The sequence below is a fragment of the Lissotriton helveticus genome, chromosome 3_1, assembly GCF_964261635.1.
Source record: "Lissotriton helveticus chromosome 3_1, aLisHel1.1, whole genome shotgun sequence".
In the NCBI taxonomy this organism is placed as follows: Eukaryota; Metazoa; Chordata; class Amphibia; order Caudata; family Salamandridae; genus Lissotriton; species Lissotriton helveticus.
In genome coordinates, this window is record NC_136061.1 from 227,736,092 (window position 1) to 227,757,245 (window position 21,154).

General features: G+C 48.1%; 1 protein-coding gene across 2 annotated transcripts in view; it reads left to right on the forward strand.

The window, feature by feature from the left end:
* Positions 1–21,154, forward strand: part of ANKFY1 (ankyrin repeat and FYVE domain containing 1) — a 677,352-nt gene that overhangs the window by 200,185 nt on the left and 456,013 nt on the right. For both annotated transcript variants that reach the window (XM_078679681.1, XM_078679682.1), the window contains exon 4: positions 20,368–20,503. In XM_078679681.1, coding sequence (XP_078535807.1) covers positions 20,368–20,503 — 136 coding nt within the window. The remainder of the gene's footprint in view (positions 1–20,367; positions 20,504–21,154) is intronic.

Here is a 21,154-nt window from a genome sequence, read left to right on the forward strand (position 1 = left end):
CCCAAGTGTTCGGAGTTTCGCTTTGACTGGATCGAAAGTTAGTCTCTGCTTTTGCACGTCCTGTGAATAGTCAGGAAATACCATTACTCGTGTATTTGCATATTGAATCTCTCCTTTTTGCCTCAGGTCTCGGAGTATTAGGTCACGACCATGAAAATTTGGGAAACAAGCTATTAAGGCCCCTGGTGGAGGGCGAACATTTGGCCTCCGATGCGCCCTCTCTATAATGAAGCATGGCGAAACCTGGGTGTCCGGGAGGGCATCTTTGAAGAATGTCAGAAGGAATTGGCTTGGATCCGTTCTTTCAGCGCCCTCCGGAAATCCAATAAATCGGAGATTGTTCCTGCGGGCCCTATTTTCTGCGTCATCGACTCTCCAGATTACTTCTTTCATTGAGGCAAAGAGTCCTGTCACTTCTTTACGCATGGTATGAGTGGTATCCTCCACCTCTGAGATACGGTGTTCTGCTTCAGTGACTCTCTCAAACTTTTCTCAAGTCGTGACGTAGCAGTGTTACCTCAGAGCGAACCTCTACCATCTTCCCCTATAGGCTCTCTCTGGAAGCATGAATCGCCTGTAATATGGCTGCATTATCCGGAAGAGATACATTATCCCTTTCTGCTCCTGTTGTTGCAGGGAGCACTTTGACGAACTGATCCAGCTTCCCCTGCTTCGTTGACTTAGGTTCTTTGTCTTTTGCCATCGTGATTGATATTTGCAGGTATTTCGTTTGCGGCTTTCCCCTTCAACTTCTATCGGTATCTGCGGTCTACTGGTGGGTGGGTGTCCACGTTTCTTAGTTATCTGGTATTCTTCACATCGGTTTCTGGGTGCCAGGAGGGGTGCACAACTATGTCTCTTTTAGGGACTGCTAGGCTATCTCACTGGGATGCTTTGTGCACTGAACCGTTTCTCATCTAGTCAATAGAGACCTGGGCAGGGAGGCTCTTCTGGGGCCGCAAGTGCTTGGCAGCTGCCCTCCCCGCACTCCGTTATTCCACACCTGGAAGTTGGCAAATTGGCCGGGTTGTCGGTGGGCAGCTGTATACAAATTCTTATGGGGTTTTGTTGCTGCATCACTTGGGGCCCCCACCCCACCTCTGCGTGGTCTCTCTTGGAATTCTATCAGAGATCTTGCCTCCAGTTCGGGCTCCGTACTGGTGGTTCTAGCGTCACCCAGGCTGCCTAATCGGGTCCAGGTCTGTTATGGAACACCGTTATTTCACCCACTGAGCTTATCTCGTAGGAAGGGTTTAGAAACTCACGTCTCCAGCGAATGCTCCTTTTTTCTCACCTCGGGACTCTGAATAATGCGTTATCAGCTGGGCGGGAGAGTCCGGCTCTATGACTCCACGACGCTAATTACAGATATACCTCTCACCGCTTCCCACTTCACAGCAGGCTTGGCAGCCTCTGTCTGTCCCGACCACCTCCCGCAAAAACTTTCCTCGGGACAGACCGCCAAGAACTCTCCGGGAGTTTCAATGTCTAGGCTTCTCGAGGCCTCCGCAGCGGTTGTGACTGTGTATGATCAAATCCGGGATTGGGGTAGGCAAGTCCACAGGACCCCACCTCGTCCCCGTGCGTCGTCCATTGTCTGGGACCTCTTCTTGTGGTACTCCGTATCTTACTGTGCCCAGCGCCATGTCAGGGGGCTCCGCCCGGTCTTCTCACATGGCCGTCCGACACCAGGAGCACTCCACTACTGATTCACAATCTCGCCTCAGGCCCCACAGTTCTCCAAGGGTGCAGTCCACGCAGACTATACGCGTGGGAGTTTCCGCTCGCCTATAACTCGTTTTATGACGTCTTTTGATCCAGGCAGTCCCCCAGCACTCTAATCTTCCCTCGGCAATGGTTCTTTCCCGGAGATCAGCTCAGTCGGACGGCGCCATCTTGAACTACGCCGTCCGAGTTCACCACACAAAGGGCTTTTCTCCTTCCGAGTTTCTGGGCTGTCTCCCCACTTGTCTCGTCCTGGCTTCAGGGGGTGTTCCGATAGCTGTTTCTAGCCTTTTGCGGCGTCAAAGGACAGGATTATTGGCGGGATTAGTTTGGGGCCGGCAGAGCTGACGAGGAGCACAGCTACCCGGCCATGTTGCTGGCCACGCCCCCCTATTGTTTGGATAGTCAAGCTCAGCAGGAGGCTTGCGTGCTTAACGTTTTATTTCAAACTTCTGCTTCAGCTGGTTGCCAACCACCACCTTAGAGGGGAGTACACTGCTGTAGAGCCTCTACATTGCATGGGGTCCACAGCCGTACGTGCTACTGACGAAAAATTGTACTTATCATTTAAGTATAGTTTATAGCTTGTAATGCAGTAGATTCACATGCTCTTCCCCTGAAGTGAGCTCATGTGTCAGATGCACTCTCACATTCACAATGCACCTGAACGCTGTTGTTTTCGAGTTTTATATACTGCAAACTTGACACAAAGGTATCAGAGTGCTTTACATGAGCACCAGTTGTGTTACAGGACACATTCATTTTGGTAGACACGAGGAGATTGTGATTTGCCCAGAATCATAGGAGTTACTCAGGACTTTAAATGGGATGAAAAAACTTGGGAGGGTGGAGGGGGGTCTCTCAAAGGGGCATGGCCAATGTAATTAAGGGCATGGCTTAAAAATACGTATGCTAAAAATCTGTGCTTAGCATAGTGTGCCCCCAACTTATATTTTTCCTTTTCTGTAATTGCATCCAGATATATGATACAACAAGTAACATCATACCTACAACAAGTCAGGACTATTGGCTTTGTCAATGGTTGTTAGTTGCATAAGATAATTAAGCAACAACTATGGCTTGTATATAATATTGAAAAGGCTTCCACTTAGCCCTGGTGAGACCACGACAATGTTGCTGCTCCTGAGTTTCAAAAAGAGAAGGGAAATCCAGAGAGAAAATGACTCTCTTAAAGGAATTTCCTTCCCCACTACAATGCTCACCTGGCATGACGTCATACCGTAACTTCTCCACTAGTTAGAAGTGAGCACGCGCACATGATGTGCCTGCTGTTACCTCAGTCCGGAGAAAAACGGACCGCCGGGGCACAAAACAGCCGGATAGAGACCGGTTTCGAGGCCCCCTTTAAAAAAAACTGCTGGTGCTCAGCACCGGTGAGACCAGGCCCACTTAAAGCCCTGAAGTTACTATATTGCTTTACTCCACTTAGCCACACTCGCCTGCCTTGGCGGGCGTACAGTCTAAGGTGGAGTCTTTATCCTTGGACTTGAGGAAGGAGTCCTGAGATATATTGAGACGGAAAACTCCTTTGAAGAAAAGCAGTTTGCAGATAGTCACACCCAGCATTAAATGGCAGCAGTGTGCAGAGCATATAGATCCACGCCACTACAAACTACAAACCGATAGTTACAGAGTAAGATACATTTTGTCTCATCGCACATTCCAAATCTTTTTATTTCGCCCTGAAAATGCCCAAATGTTGTCAGCCTCACAGTTTATAAGGACACAAGTTACACTTACCTGTACGCCTGCCACCGCCTCTCAGTCCTCTTCGTGAGGAGCAGGAAGGAACCAGGAAGCTCACAGGCTCCCAGACTCCCCTGACCAATCACAACGCTGCCTTACAATAGCATTGTGATTGGTCTGAGCACTAAACAAGAGGGGACTGGGGTCCTGGGCATGTTTTTAACCCAGGCTGTACTACAGTCTCCCCACCTAGGCTGTGATACAGCCTGGGTGGAGAACATGCAACGTGCGTTTGACTGTTCGTCCGGCCAAACATTCATGCGCACCTAAGAGAGTGCCACCCTTGTTCCTGTGACATCCAGCCCCTTCCCCCTAACCAGAGAAGACATGGACGGAAAAATAAAACAATAATAAAGTTAGTTATTATCATTTTCTTTTTTCTTTTTCAACTGCTCAGTTGGCACAGAGACACATTTATTCGCCTCAGCAACTGTGGCATTGGAATGGCTGGAACAACAGGGTCACTTGCTGCCACCTGAGTGGGACAGAGAGCCTCCACTGGGAGACCGACACAGAGATCAAAATAACGCCCAAGTAGACATGCCAGGGAGACTCACACTAATTATTATTATTATTATTATTATTATTATGCGGTCTTATATAGCGCTCGATTACCCGTAGGCATCTCGGCGCTTGCCTTGGGAACCCGTCCTGGCTTTTTCCCTGTGAGATACCCGTAATGGGCATCCCCAAGGTGAAAGCCAGGCATCCCGCCGCGGGTGGGCCGTAGTGGAGATTAAGCAGGCTAATGCCCAGAGCTGCAGAGTGTGAACCGGTTATTCGAGTAGGCACTGAAACGAGAATTATCGAGTCCGTGGATATTTGGGCTCAAGACCCTGCCGCGTCGGGAATTGAACCCTGGTCCCGGGTCTGACCTCTGCTTCAGGGTCTGCCTCCTCTAACCAGTGAGCCACACTTCTCCACTTCTCCACTAAGGAGGAGGCATGTACGGAGAGGAGCAGGATAGTGGTGGAATTGCACCAAACCCTCGGCGGCCCACGGGAAACCGTTGGGAGGTCCTCAATAGAGACTCAGGGACTCTAGAAAATCCAACAGAAGCTCATCAGCCTCTGGAGAAGACGCAGAGGACCCAGGCCTGCCAGTGGTGACCCTCATGCTTGTTTGAGATGGGGATAGACTGGAGGAGACTGGACATGCAGGAGAAGGGCAAAGGCTGTTGATTTTATTTATTTATTTAAAGAGTTTTATATAGCGCTGGCTAGACCCGAAGGTATCAGAGCGCTTTACATTAGGTTCCACAATGTAACAGAAAATGATCACAATTACTCATTTCGTCAAAAAATTAGCAATACATTAAGAGAGGAGAGAAAGGAGAGGAAAACAATGGTGGTGGGGGGAAGGGGAGGTGAGAAGAGGGAGGATGAGGGAAGAGACGACAGGGAGACGAAAGGAAGTGTGTCTAAAGACCGACTGGGTAGGTGACGTCCAAAGAGGGAATCCATGGCCCGTGTCCCTCTTAGCTAAACCAGGTAACTCCATCGGGCATCAGAAAAAATAGCTAAGTCTCAAGTGGCGAGGGAAAACGTTCACAGAAAAACAGGGTGGGGACTAAGGGCAAGGACAGGTGAGGGCAAAGGTCAGGAGCTGGAAAGAGTAGAGTAGAGCGCAGAGGGGTGGGAGTGGGGGGGGTAGGGGAAGTGGGAGGGGGCGATGAGGTCAGGAGAGACGCAGGAGAGTTTGCCCAAAGTCCGGCTGGGTAGGTGATGGTCAAGGAGGGAATCCAAAGTCCATCTCCCCTTTAGCTTGCAAGGGAGCTCAACTGGGCATCAGTCAAAATAGCTAGGTCTCAGCTGTCAAGGGAAGTTCGCAGGGTAAAGGACCTGTTGGGTGGTCGCAAACGGGGACGGGTGAAGGCTGGTCGAGGTCCCGACGATGATCAATGATTATAGACCAGGGGAGGAAAGAGCATCGCAGAGAGTCTCACTGAGTCGGCCATCTAGAAATCAGGCTGGGGGGACGAGTCATACCAGCTTTGATTTAAAAAAGTAAGTGAAATGTCTTTATTATCATTTGTAAAAGTAAAACGAGGATAACTGGTTCTACCTGGTCAGCGTTAAGTCATGGTGATGGTATTACAAAGCTTTTTGATACTCATGCAAGTAAAAATAGGCATTGCCCATCTGGCTGTAAATGGCACTGAGCGTTTTCAAGCCTTCCGTTCCAACTTGAACTGCAGCTTCAAACAAGCATTGGAAATGCAATAGGTCTCGCATTAGAAAAGTTGGAGCTATTGGTCTTGTAAATGTAATAATTTTTTAAGTTATGTTTATGTTTTTATAATAGCAAATGTATCAATTTTGTTATTGTAAATGCCAATATTTATAGAATTTGAAATGTGACACCTATAGCATTATTTAACATCTTTTTGTGACATTTGTAATAAAGCTTGAAACATTGAGAGAACATATTTGAACAAGTGGTGCTGTGGTGGTGCTGAGTGATGCTGTGGTGGTGCTGAGTGATGCTGTGGTGGTGCTGAGTGATGCTGTGGTGGTGCTGAGTGGTGCTGTGATGGTGCTGAGTGATAATGTGGTGGTGCTGAGTGGTGCTGGGGTGGCGCTGAGTGATGCTGTGGTGGCGCTGAGTGATGCTGTGGTGGTGCTGAGTGATGCTGTGGTGGTGCTGAGTGGTGCTGTGGTGGTGCCGAGTGATGCTGTGGTGGTGCCGAGTGATGCTGTGGTGGTGCCGAGTGGTGCTGTGGTGGTGCTGAGTGATGCTGTGGTGGTGCTGAGTGATGCTGTGGTGGTGCTGAGTGATGCTCTGGTTGTGCTGAGTGATGCTGTGGTTGCGCTGAGTGATGATGTGGTGATGCAGAGGGCAGAAAGGCACAAAAAACGAGTCTAACAGAGGGCAGAAGGGCAGAAAAACAAGGGAAAAACGAGTGTAACAGAGGGCAGAAGGGCACAAAAAACGAGTCTAACAGGGGGCCGAAAGGCACAAAAAACGAGTCTAACAGAGGGCATGGAAATTCAATGAAGACTTTCCAGGTGGCATATGGACTCATAAGTACAGCACACAGAAAGTTAACAACGCAAAAGGGTTCCAGGGACCAGAACTCACAATATGGCACGAATGAGATACAAAAGTAGAGAAAAAGCACCCAACCACTTTGATGAAAGCAAATAGAGTATATGAATTAAATACACACGGGACATACAAATGGGAGGAATAGAAGTAAGAAAGCAAGCCCAAGTGAAGTATGTTTGTCTTGAAAGGGAATGGACAGAATTGTGATCCTTGTCCGCTGCTAAATTGCATGTTTCGTGGATGGGCTTGACAATGAGCACACAAGCGAATCGACAAGCAAACCGGATCACCCCCATGTCAACAGCCAGGTTAATAATAATAATAATAATAAAAAAACCATTCATAGAGCGCCTGGTTACACTAATGACAGTGTGTCCCCGCGCTTAGAAATGCTACAGTACCCTGAAGAGGCCGAGGATAGGGGCTAGTCCAGAACCTAGGCTACAGAAAACACCTATTGCTTTGGAAAAAGGTAAGTTTTTAGTTTAAGTCTAAATCTTGTTTCTGAGGGCTCCATGCGCAGGTCAAGAGGGAGATTGTTCCAGTGCTTACTTGCAAGAAAGCGAAAGGAGCTACCTCCCATCCTGGTCTTGTGTACGCGAGGGAGCTGAAACAACATCGCTCCAGCGGATCTAAGGTTCCGGGCGGGGCGATGGATGGTCAAAAGGTTACGCAGGTAACTAGGCCCTTTACCCTGGGCTATGCGGTGAGCAAAGCAAAGAGCTTTGAACTTAATGCGCTCCTCGATGGGGAGCCAGTGAAGTTTTCGTAATGCAGTTTTACCAGAAGCCCTGCGTGGAAGATTCAGTACCAGGCGGGCCGCGGCATTTTGAACACATTGTAGTTGATGTAAACCTTTTCTGCTTAGTCCCAGCAGAAGAGTGTTGCCGTAGTCCAAGTGTGGAGTAACCAGGGCATGAACAAGTGTCTTCCTGGCACTGATGGGGAGAAGATCTAGGACTTTTCGGAGTGTTTTTAATACTCCGAAACATTTACCCGTAATTTTGCTAATCTGTTTCTTAAAGGAGAGCTCCGCATCCAGCCATATACCTAGATTTTTAACAGAGTTAGCGGGGTGAGGAATGGTGCCTAATTCTGATGGCCACCAGTCCTGCGACCAGGCAGAGGAGGATTTACCAACTATCATCAATTCCGTTTTATCGCCATTAAGGCGTAGGCAGTTGTTGTTCATCCACTCTGCCACAGAACGCATGCAGTTGGAAAAATTAATAGCATCCTCTGCCTGATTGTGGGTCAGTTTTATTATCAGTTGGGTATCGTCAGTATATGTGACGATATCCACACCAAAAGTTTCCACGATATGGGCTAGGGGCTCCATATATAGATTAAATAGCGTGGGGCTCAGACTTGAGCCCTGTGGAACCCCATGTTTCAGTTTACGAAGAGATGATTTGTGAGGAGGGCAGAATACCTGAAAACTTCTGTTTTCTAAGAAGGATACTATCCATTTCAGGGCTGGCCCATCTACTCCCAGATCAGAGAGGCGAGACAGCAGCGTTGCGTGCAGCACGGTGTCGAAAGCTGCACTGAGATCTAATAAAACCAACGCTGCCGTCTGCCCCTCATCTGCGAGTTGTCTCAAACATTCTGTGGAGAAGAGAGCCGCCGACTCCGTAGAGTGGCCTGCTCTGAACCCTGACTGTGTAGAATGGAGAAGAGAGTTCTCCTCAGCAAATTTCATAAGTTGACTATTAACTATCTTCTCCACAACTTTCCCACAAAAAGGGAGGAGAGAGATAGGACGGAGATTTTGTAGCTGGGAAATATGAATATTCGCTTTTTTCTTCAGGGGTATTACTTGTGCCATTTTCCATGCATCAGGTACATGACATTCCTGAAAAGATAGGGTAATCAAATGTTCAAACTGCTCAATCATACAGTCCATGACTTCCTTGCAGCGATTGGGGGCAATCACATCAAGGGGAGAGCCGGACTGAATGCTGTTAACAATATTGAGCAGGTTTATCCTTTCAGGAACTGTGAAGTGAGACAGAAGGGCCTTCGTGGCAGGATTTCGTCTCACTCCCGAGTAGTTAGTCGCTATGCTCCCTGTGAAGGTGGCATGTATTGAATCCACTTTATTTATGAAAAAATCTGCGATATCATCGCATAATTCATTAGTATAAGTATCTTGGGCCTCAAGTCTAGTAGGGGCCGTGAGCTCTTTATAAATCACAAAGAGTTCTTTAGTCGGATTTTTGGCGGATTCAATACGACCTTTAAAATGAGCGCCTTTGGCTGCTCTGACAAGTTTGTGATAGATTTTTAATTCCCTCTTATAGTTCAACTTATCCTCTGAGTTATAATTTTTCCTCTAGCGCCGTTCAGTATTCTTACATTTGGCTTTGGCTTCTTTAAGTTCTTTAGTAAACCAGGGAGCAGTTTTGTTTTCCTGGCAGGGGGTTTGGATGTCCATGGAGCAACTGTATCAAGGGCCCTGGACACCCAATTCTCATAGTCATACCATGCCCCAAGCAGGGTGTCATTGGAAGGAGGAGGTTCTTTAATTAGGGCGAATTTAAAATTTTCTTGTGTGAACTTCTTCCAGTTTCTGTGTTTCGAAGGCTTTGTTTTAGTTATACTGCAGTCCTGATGGCCAACTTCAACTTCGAAAGAGATAACGAAATGGTCTGACCAGATAATTTGAAAAGGCGTGGTGATTTTGATTCCTTCCCAGTTGGCAAGAATGGGATCTAAAAGGTGGCCACGTTGATGCGACGGTGCCGTAGATTGAAGTTTAAGTGACCGAGAGTTCAGTGCATCTACCACATCCTGTGCCTCCTTACAATTAGGGTTATCAAAATGGAGATTGAGATCTCCTAATACAAGAAATTTCTTATACCGAAGAGTATACTGAGTTATCAGCTCTGTCAAATGATTGCAGAACTGCGAAGCCTTGCCTGGAGGCCGGTATAGAAGGAGTCCATTTATAATATTTCTGGGGTTAACTTTTATTGTGAAGAAGCCACCTTCACAATTGGGCAACGTGGTCTTTTCTAAGGACGTGGTCTTTTCTAAGGTGCACTGTAATTCGCTTCTATAGATCATTGCCAATCAGCCCCCCCCCCCTCCCTATTTGCCTTTCTCTGTCAATTCTAAGCAGGCTGTAACCTGCAGGGACAGCTTTGAGATTTACAGGGGTAGAAGCCTCATCTAACCATGTTTCTGTTAGGAAGAGCACTTCAAGATTGTCCTCTGATACCAGATCATGTATCTCTTGTTTGTGTTTTTTAAGGGATCTACAATTTAACAAGGTCATCTTCATATTTGTTAGTCTCCCCTCATCTTTCCTCCCCTCCCCAGTGTAGTAACCGCAAGTCGCACAATGTGACATAGGAAAGTCCATTGGCATAGTATGACGGCAGTTTTCATCAACATTGGGGCGGAGGGCAAATAGGTCACTGATAGTATACCTGATTTGAGTCTTGTGTCCAGCTTTAGCGAAAAAATGAGCAGGGGTGCTGGCCCCGTGCCCCGGTCTGCCGCGGACGGGCGCAGACGGGCTTGCCTTTGGCGCGCCCGCTGCGCCCGCCCGCTGCGCGGACGGGAAGGTGTCATCTTTTTATCCAGAGGGAGGTGGGTGGGAAGCGTCCAATTACTGGACCGCAGCCCTATTCCTTCCCCCAAGATGGCGACCGTCCTAGCCTGCCGGCGTCAGCCCTAAAATCGGCTGCACCGGTCAGGAAATGAGATCGAGGAGCCTCGGAGCAAAGCAGATCTTGCCCCGAGGGGTACTTAGTGCAAGCAGGTAAAAATGCACTGTTTAAAATATTTTACAAGTTTTAAAAATTATACTGCAAACACTCATGAAAGTGCCCGTAGGCAAGGGAAAGAAAGAGAAAGCCCCCGGCTTCCGCCTCAGGGATGAACAACAGCAAATCTGAGCCCTTTTGCAATCACCGTGTTTAAATACCTGGTCGGCCGGGCGGGAAGCGTCCTACTACTGGACCGCAGCCCTATTCCTTCCCCCAAGATGGAGACCGTCCTAGCCTGCCGGCGTCAGCCCCAAAATCGGCTGCACCGGTCAGGAAATGAGATCGAGGGGCCTCTGAGGAAAGCAGATCTTGCCCCGAGGGGTACTTAGTGCAAGCAGGTAAAAATGCACTGTTTAAAATATTTTACAAGTTTTAAAAATTATACTGCAAACACTCATGAAAGTGCCCGTAGGCAAGGGACAGAAAGAGAAAGCCCCCGGCTTCCGCCTCAGTAGGAAAAATTAATACTCTACTCCCAAGCCAGCATTGTAGGGCTAAAATCGAATCCCTGGCAAGGTGCACAGTGATGTAAGCAGATGGTAAAAAGACAAGCAAGTGTAAGTACAGGCTGATATCAGCTGGTAAATCCCTAGATGTTAATTACTCTTGCGTGCTGCTACTAGAGAGCATGCTCGTTGCTGTGGATGTCTGTTAACACGTCATCTGATGTTTGCAAGGCAAGCGTGGAGGCATAGAGAGAGGCTTTACACAAGGAGAGCCCTTGCCCCCATTAAAAGGTGCGGGATTCACAGGAATCCAACCATGGCAAGGTGCCTGAACAATATGACGGGGGCATAATACCACGTGCTCTGAGTTGCATTAAACAAATCAATGAATTCTGGGACTTGCAGTTTTTGTTGGCTTAAATTGAACCAACTTAACTAAGAAACATTATAACAATGATTTATACAGAAGGCGAGCGCTGCAACCGATGTCTTCCGAGCAACGAGTGATTTGATAATGCAGAACAAGGAATTATTTTAGTATCCAGTCAGGTGGGGGGTCATTTCAAACGAGCAAAGCCGAGAGGTTTGGCTTTTGTTGAAGAGATTGGTACAGTGCAAACGTGTAGAACGGATACAATTTGGGAACATTTTAACTTTATATCCTTGTTATGTTATGTTATTGTCATTTTTAATGCGCACAGATGCTCCAGCGAAGGAGCGTCCTGGCGCAGGGAAAGGTGGACATAACACAACACTAAAACCAGAAGCAAAAGAAGAAAACAGGAATTTTTAAAACAAGAAGGTTTTCAGAGCCCTACGAAATGTTAGTAAATCATCTAAGAGGCGGATTTCTAAGGGAAGAGCGTTCCAGAGAGTCGCGGCTCTCACTCGAAAGGAGCGTCCGCCCATCCGGCTGAGTCTGAAATGTGGGACAACAACGAGGGATTGACCAAGAGATCTGAGTGGGCGAGTTGGAACATAGGGAGATACCAGATTGTTAAGTATCTCTGGTGCCGACTTTTGTAGAATTTTAAAAGCCAGGCTAAGAGCCTTAAAATGGATTCTACTTTTGATCGGTAGCCAGTGCAAGGACCGAAGAGTATTAGAGGTAGGACAGGTCCGAGGCAAACCGACCACCGCCCTCGCCGCTGCATTCTGTACCCGTTGTAAACGAAGAATCTCAGCTTGGTTTGCTCCAAGAAGGAGAGAACTAGCGTAGTCCAACCGGGAGATAATCATCGCTTGGATGACCAGCTGTCTTGTCGGGGCATCAAAAAATTTGAGCACCGGTCTTAACCCGCGTAGTACACCAAAGCAGCCTGCCGCCACTCTCTTGGTATGGGTCGTAAAGCTTAGTGTGTGGTCAAGCCACACTCCCAAATTCCTGAGTTCCAAGACTGGTATAGGGGCCAGCCCCAGCTCAGGCGGCCACCAGCTGTCCCCCCAGCGGTCCGCATCTCTTCCAACGATCATCACCTCCGTTTTTTTCGCGTTCAGCTGGAGACAGTTGTTATTCATCCAGCTGGCCACCTCTCTCAGCCCGTTTCGGAACCTGGGGGCATCCTGCTCGGCATCCCCGCTGATCGTAACCGCTAGCTGAGTGTCGTCGGCATAAGAGACCATGGTTAGGCCCCACTGCCTGGCAACCTCAGCCAGCGGCTGCACGTACAGATTGAAAAGCGTGGGACTCAGCGAGGAGCCCTGGGGAACCCCCAGGTCCAAAGGATGGTACTTGGACTGAAAAGGAGGGGTGGCAACGCAGAAGGAGCGATCACTGAGGAAGGAGCGGAACCATTGCAGAGCAGGGCCACAGATGCCAATGACCTCTAAGCGGTGTAGAAGGATGCGATGGGACACGGTGTCGAAGGCAGCGCTAAGGTCTAATAGAATAAGCGCTGCCGTTTGACCTGCATCCAACACAATCCGCAGATGTTCAACCATTGCTAGAAGGGCCGTCTCCGTGCTGTGGCCAGCACGGAACCCATTCTGCATGGGGTCGAGGACATTGGCCCGGGTCATATGCTCCGCGAGGGCCTGATTGACATGGGCCTCCATGACTTTGGCCGGCCAGGGAAGCAAAGAGATAGGGCGGTAGTTTTCTGGTTTTAAGGGATCCAAAGATGGTTTTTTTAGGATCGGGGAAACCACCGCTTGCTTCCACTTGGCAGGAACGAGGCCTGAGGTCAGGGAGAGATTAATCAATGAGCACACTATCGTGCGCCCCTGGAAAGCAGGATCCCTGAAAAGGGCAGATCTTAGCGGGTCTGCAGGCGAGCCAGATTTGACTCGCTGTGCCCACTTGGCAAACTCATCACCAGAAAGAGTGGGGAGAGAGTGCAGCGACGGACAACTACTGGAGCCCCTCAAGGGGATCACGGGCAGCGTCGTACTTGGAAACGACTGGTAGATGTTTTTAACTTTGTCCAAGAAAAAAGCGGCTAAGGTTTCACAGTGGGAGATGGAACTATCCACTTGCGGGGCAGCTCTCTTAGCCATCAGATCTTTAATAGTTTTAAAGATGGTCTTAGATGGATTGCTACGAAATTCTGCCGCATATAACGCCGCCCGGGTTCTGCATATAGCTCGGTGGTAGAGCTTGACAGAAGCCGAGTACGCAGTTTTTTTAACGGCGTCATACGTCTTGCGCCACTCCCTCTCTGCAGTACATTGCAGAATACGAGAAGCAGTGTACGTAAAACGGTGTAAATATTTTAAAGAAACGTTAAGGCCAAAGATGCATGGCATGGATTTCGGGAACAAACTTCTCTATGTTCATCCTTCATTACTGACATGGACATATTATTGGACAACCAAGAAACAGCCTTGAAAACAAGCGTTCATGTGAAGCAGGTGAGGGGGAGAAATGCGAGACCGAAAGTACCGCTGCCCGGCCGTGGGTAGTGAATAATTAGGGGAGGAGACATGCCCGAGGCCGAGCGAGCGCATGCTGGGGGAAGCTTCAGAAGCCAGTGGGAGGGAGTCTGATTGCTTTGATGTGGACGCAGATGGTGCGTACAGCACACAGAAAGTTAACAACACAAAAGGGTTCCAGGGACCAGAACTCACAATATGGCACGAATGAGATACAAAAGTAGAGAAAAAGCACCCAACCACTTTGATGAAAGCAAATCGAGTATATGAATTAAATACACACAGGACATACAAATGGGAGGAATAGAAGTAAGAAAGCAAGCCCAAGTGGAGTATGTTTGTCTTGAAAGGTTAAGGGAATGGACAGAATTGTGATCCTTGTCTGCTGACAAATTGCATGTTTCGTGGATGGGCTTCACTATGAGCACACAAGCGAATCGACAAGCAAACCGGATCACCCCCATGTCAACAGCCAGGTTAATAGGAACAAGTTAAAAAAATAAAAGGAGAAACGCGAGACACGGCCTGGCGGCCGTGAAAGTGAAAGTTGGGAGGGGGGGAGGAGAAACGCGAAGTGAAGTGAATAATTAGGGGAGGAGAAATGCCTTCCTGAGGCCGAGCGCACTCTGGGGGAGGCGCGCGCTGGACAGGGAGAGGGTGGGAGGACTTAAAGTGAAGAGCCAATGAAAGAACTTAAAAAAAGTGCATGTGGCGAGAATGCGCGTCTTTGTGTTCACGTGAACTGCATGAAATCGTCCGATGGTTAAGCCCCAATATCTCTCGCAAGCTCGATGCGCAAGCGCATTGACCGGCGAGACCTAAAAAGACACTTCGGCTTGGCAGTTACCAGACTTGCACAGTCTTTCTCCTTCCAAGGCCAGCTCAAGGCATGATGCTTCCATTCTTCGTTCAGCAGCAGAGCAAACAGTCAGCTTCAAAAAGTAACGCTCGGGTGACCTGTGCCGCTTGCAAGTACTTCCAGCGGGATAGCGGGACAGTTCTGTGCATAAAAGAGTCCAACACCTCACTGGGGCCGTGCACGTACTCTCTTGTGATGTTACTTAGAGTCTTCCTGCCGCGATCGCGATCCTTCACATACAAAACACCCTGTTTAGTACGTAACTCCTCTCATGCCGCCTCGCGCTCACCCTGCTGCTTCTTAAACAGCAGCGCAGCCAGTTAACATTCGGAACATTTTCGGAAAAAGGTAATAAATGTTAATAAATGCCGCAATGAAGAGTTTCATATATGCAGGGCTGCCATTTTCTATCGGCCGAGTACGCAGGGTAATGTCAACAGACATGCATATTTTATATGGGCAGATCTAGGGGCATTCACCGATGAATGTCTTTACCGACGCGCGGCTCTACACTTCACAGGTGCCCTCACCCCTGTCCAAGCCATGATGAAGTCTCCGGTCTGCAATCTACGGCGCTGGTGCGCGATTAAAGGAGAGTGGTGGCCACCATTTTGATTTGCATAGCAGACTCCCTGTCCGTCAGCCACAAAGTTGATTTTAGGGTGATTTCAGGATCGGACCGCATAGATCACAGGATATTTCGGGGCCGGTAGTATTCCGATGCCTCTGCAAGTTCAAATAGCATGCCTGTAGGGTGCGGTTATTTTTTTTAGCTGATGTTTGTTCAGGTCCGGCGGAGCAGCACTACCGCACTGCCATCACGCTGTGCAACCTCTAGGGATCCGCTGGGATCCGGCTGTAAATGCTACCAGCGGGGCCCGGCTGCAATCTAATTCTAGTTTGAACCTTTGGACATTTTGGTAAGATATACAAAATGTTGGGGGGAGTGTGACCGACATCTTGCAAATTGGTGGCGCGGGTTGTTCTAAACTCGTAGCACGAGGTGACAAGGAGGTTGGGAAGGTGTGACATATTAGGAGGGGATCTAGACGCAATACAGGGTGACTAACATGACAAGACGGTAGGCACTCGACTCCCAGACCATGGTGTAGATGTAAATATCCAGCGGTTGGGGGGAAAGCACTTCTCTCTAGATCATTTCACGTAATGTGAATGTCCTTGGCAATAAATTAAAAAGAGGGTGGTGGTGATGAAAAGCCCGACGTGTCACTCCCAATATTTGATTTTACTACACTACTGATAGTAGGGGGGAGACTTCAGTCTCACACTACAGAAGGGCCTATTTAGGATGCTTCCGTCAGGGGCGATACCCAGGGACGACTCAAGGCTTTGCATTTTCCTGGGAGCGATGGCACTGGAGGACCTCTGGCAGGCCTCCCACTCAGGGTACATGCAATTCTACCATGCAGCCACTGTGAAGTGCTCCTCTGAGTGACTGGACTACTTCCAAGTACCTAGGGCCAAAAGGCACAGACAAAGGAACACCTCATTCTTGCTAACAGGCATCTCTCTCTGACCACTCCCCACTGTCCACGAAACTGTGGGCCCATGGGTCCCAGATCAATACTGATTAGCACCTAGACCGATGGGAGTTGATGGTTTGGGGGCACCCGGAGACATGTTCAACAAGTGGCCACCAGGTGCTCCAAGGAAAATGATCGGTTGGTGACTTCCAAGTGGTCCTCTGACAGGCATACAAGGTAGTCGCAGCGGGCCAACTCATCTCTCATGTGGCAGGCAAGAGAGCTTTGGAAATGGAGGAAGAGCTATTGGATGGTGAGCCTTGGTACACTGAGAGACCAGACCTGGATCTGGCTTCGACTCTGGCTCACCTTAGGGAGAGCTATAAGCGCCTCGTCCATCAGAAGGCTAGGACAGTCCATAGGACACTGTAGTCCCATTTACATGAGATGGGGAATAAGCTGGGAAAGATGCTAGCCTGGGTTACATAGAAAGATGAAGTCCAGAGTTAGTCCCAGCTGTTTGTACACACCGGGGGAGCCGACAGAGGCAGTAATACAGACATTTGCACGGTTCTTGCGAGAGGACTATGCATCCAGTCTCTCCCAGGAAGCGGTAGCTGATATACATAGATTCCTGGAGGACATCCCGGTACCTCTGCAGGAAAGGGAAGCTATTACGTAGTGGGAGATAGCAGAGGCACTGTTTCACATTACGAGCGGGTAAGCTCCAGGCACTAACAACTTTCCCCTGAGGTTTTCAAGTGTGCAAAGAGCAAGATGATAAAGCCCCTTAGGGAAATGTGCCTAGAGGCATATGCAGGGGGTATACTTCCTGGAGGGGTTATGCAGTCGACTGATGTCCTTATTCATTAGCCATGGAAGACTCCTGAAGAATACGCCTCCTAGAGACAAATTTCTTTCCTAAACATTAAAACGAAAATAGTTGTCAAAGTACTGACTAACCACTTACTGCCAGTGATGGAGTGTTTAGTGACCCTGGATCAGTCTGGCTTCATGCGCCACAGATCCACTTGACACGATTTCCGTTGCCTTTTTGTGTATTAGGGCCGTAGTGCTAATGTACGAGAACTGGCAATACTTCTAGCATGCTGATGCTGAAAAAGCATTCAACTCACCGGAATGGCTTTTCCTCTTAATGCGATTAGAGCGTATGGGCTTTGGACCAATCAATCGGAAGTGGGCGAGTCTTACCTACAGTATGACAACAGCAATGGTATGTGGGAACATAACGCTCTTGAAGGAATTTGAACTCAGCAATGCCACTCATCAGGGGTGTCCTCTGTCCCCACTGCTTTTTGCAACGGTGATGGAACGACTGGCAAATTAGTTGAGATGAGATGCGTTGCTCAGGGAACTCAGGTGTGAGGGACACTGCAAGGATGCTGATGACATTCTATTATGCCTCGTGGACCCAGAGCAATCACTCTCAAGGACTCTGGAAATCTTACTTGTCTTTTGGCTCTTCTCCGGTATTAAGATCAACTGTGGTAACTCCATTGCCTACCCATTGTCAGGGTGGACATCGCAGAAGGATTGGACCAGTCCCTTGATATGGGAGGACGATGGATTCACATACTTCGGTATATATGTGACCACAGATGGCATACTGCTATACAAACACAACCTAACGCGCATCGAAGCTAATTTATGTTGAGATGTGGTTCATTGGCGGAGGCTCCCCCATTCTCTGCTGGTGAGGGCAGCCCTTTATCAAATGATTTACTTGTCCAAGTTCATCTGTTTTTTGCAGAACTGTATGTTCGAGGTCCCAGATCAATTCATCTGAACGGTGAGGTTGAGGTCAGGACTCTTCTGTGGGACGGGGTTACAAAGCGGATAGCCTTCGGGACGCTGAGTAGATAACCAATTGACGGAGGCGTAGCCCTGCCGGACCTGCGCTCGTACTACTAAGAGGCCCAGCTACTGGTGGTTAATGACTGGTCCTTTACTGTGCACCGGGAGCTAGCTGTGATGGATATGTGGGCAATGGATCTGCTTGGCAACACTAGGTGGCTATATGGCGAGGGGGGCGTTTCGCCCTCACAGATCCAATGTCTGCAGTGATCCAGACCTGGAGACGCGATGCACAGGCTGGGCTGAACAGACAAACGGGTGCTGGAGATGCCATTGTGGGAATCAAAAGCTTTGGCGGAGCTCCGGGGAGTGTCGGTCAACTACAGTCTGATAGGATTGGTATCTCGAAGCTAGGGGTCCTAAGAAATGACAGGGGGTGGCTATCCCTCGAGGAATTAGAGACAAAACGACATGCCGGGTGGTCAGTTCCTCCAAGATCTACAACTTAAACTGATCCAGGTCAAAAAGATCATGCTACCTCGTGAGATAGAGGGTGAAAGCCCTGTCGGTAGAATCGAGAATGACCAGTGGGGTGTGTAGACCAGTGGCATATAGATATCCCTGGGAGGTGGCTATCGGATCTTTCCAGCTGATCCTGCTAAAGTTGTTACGCAGGGCGTACTTCACCCCCATGAGGCTGGATACTATAGGCAGGACAGATACAGACAGATGCCTGAGAGGGTGTGGTCGACCAGGGACATGACCAGGGACATTGTTGCACACAATTTGGGAGTGCCCACAAGTGAAGGGTTTCTGCAAGGGCGTTCAACAGAGGCTTGCAGAAGTGGTAAAAGATCCCTTTGTGCTCACTTCCCGGATAATACTCCTGGGCATCTGGCGAGAGGTGAACCTTGACAGATGCACACTCCTCCTTTGCAGCACAGCTCTGACTTTGCTCTACTGGTATCCTAAGAGTTGAGGGAGTCCGACACTTCCGTCAGTGAATAGCTGGATGTCCAGTGTTGAGTGCTGGTGACAAGCTGAGGAACCGATATAGCAGGCCAAGGGATGTCACAGAAGTTTGCAAAGGTGTGGGCCCAATGGACAGATGGTGGGGAGGAGTGATGGGCATGAGGGGAACACACCCAGGATCTGCATTCAGTGGGCTCACTCGACTATAGTGGGAAAAACCAATGGGCGTGGACACCCGGTAACGAGCAGTTGTATGGGGATTAATGTGGACATTTCTTCCCCTGTGTTAGCATGATTATTGCACTCCATGTCTATAGATGTCCTCGAAGTCGGTTTTCATTGATGCACGCTGCAGCGCCCGGGAGTTTGCTTGAAAAAAAAATTCTCAATCTGTTTCTGTTGTTGTGATATATACATAACAAAAATAATTTGTAAACCAACTCAATTACGCTCATAGAACTAAAAAGAAATAATATTGATAAAACTGGAACAATGGTAGAAAACTAATGGATGTACACAGGGTCGGCTTCAGCGCTTGTGGTGCCCAGTGCTACAGTGTTTGTTTGGCGCCCCTAAAAGACCAGCTCCACCTCGGATTCCCTCACTAGCACCAACAGTGTCTCTCAAGTCTCCATAACCCCTCTTCATCAGATGCATTTCATTTCTTTTAAAGCGCCACTCATACCAGTGTAGGGTGTCAGAGCACTTAGCGTCACACACAGAGACAATCAATCATACGTGTGTAAATCGGTGTATAGTAAGTGTTACATAAGACGGAAGACTACAAGGTGTAGGAGTCACATGCCGTCCATACCAGTAGACAGTCTAGTGTAAGAGGGCTTGGTCTGGAGAAGCACAGACTCCAAATTTAAAACGTAACACCATGGTTGCGGTTTCTCTTTAATAATAAGAATTGATCTCTATAAAAGAAGAACCATTTTTCCAACATTAGGATAATGAAAGACTGGGGGAAAAAATCATAACGCTCTAATTTATACCTTGCAGTTTGAATGCAGCACTTAGGTGATAGTTAATAGCTCACTGTCCTATGTTAGGATTTTAACTTACAAGTAACTAAAGGATCTCTGACAAAAGCAGTAACCTACTGGCCTTATTACTATTTAATGCAGTTTGTGATCTGAATGGTGCATGTTCTTTGTAGCAGGCACATTTACTCACTGCTCTACCTCCTCATGAGTCAACACTTCACTAGACAAACCTACGATCTCTCTTTAGGAAGAACATTAATCACATTTTTATTGTTGCCTGAAAATTGCTGGAGGTTAGAAACGCGGCAGCAGGTACTTTTAAAACCATAACTTGCAAACACGATGCCCCCACCCGATGTCACCGCCCGGTGCAGTCGCGCCGCCCTGGATGTTTAATACCTTCTCATGCTGTTTTTATTAATACCATTCAAGTAAGACCTATTACACTATAGGAATGGATAATGACTGGAGAGGTTCCCTATTAAATAATCTAGAGGAGTGAGTGATTCCATCCATACCCAAAATGTAGATTTATCCGAGGCAAGCATATCTGCTATTGTTACCATTATCATCTTTGCTGCTTTTTGTAAAGCTCGATTGTCTCGCTCTTGCCAGATGCTGACCCCGAGGTGACCATGTCCATGCTGCGCTGGACCTACACAGATGAGCTGGAGCTGAGAGAAGATGACGTCTACTTGACTGAGTTAATGAAGCTCGCTAACCGCTTTCAGCTGCAGCTGCTGCGGGAGAGGCAAGTGGTGTCGGTGTGCCCTGGATGATGATTAGTGCCCGGATGATGATTAGTGCCCGGATGATGATTAGTGCCCCAGAACTGGAGACACGTGTTACGGCCTTTCCTATTACTGCCCAGGCTGCAGTAGCTCGTTGGTGGCGGCGCACTGATGCAGCTGATTTGTAAATTTTTTTGTAAAGAATTTGCTTGTACTCCAATTGAATTTGTAGGATAGCCATGCTCAGTAGTTTCCCCCATCACTCCCTTTCAATGTGATTTTTTAGTGTAGTGTCTCATTTTATATATTATTATTTTTTTAATACTTTTGTGTGGGGTTATAGCTTATATGATGATGATCATTAACATAAATATATAGATATGTTTGCTTCTCGTTTTTCTGTGAACCCCATATTAGAGAAACATTTTGAAATGCAGTTACTCAAATAGGTTTATGACACTACTGAGAGGCTAAATAGAGCAATACAGCAGGACCCCCGCACTAAACAGTACACCTTTGTCCTAAAAAAAGTTATCTAAAGTGACTTAAATCAGCTCATTGCTGCTTCCCTAAAGGACAGGTGTGTGTCTGTCAATAACACACATCTATGTAGACTATTCCCGTTAGACATTGGGAAAGGTAATAGGTCATTGACCTTCGAGAACAGTGGA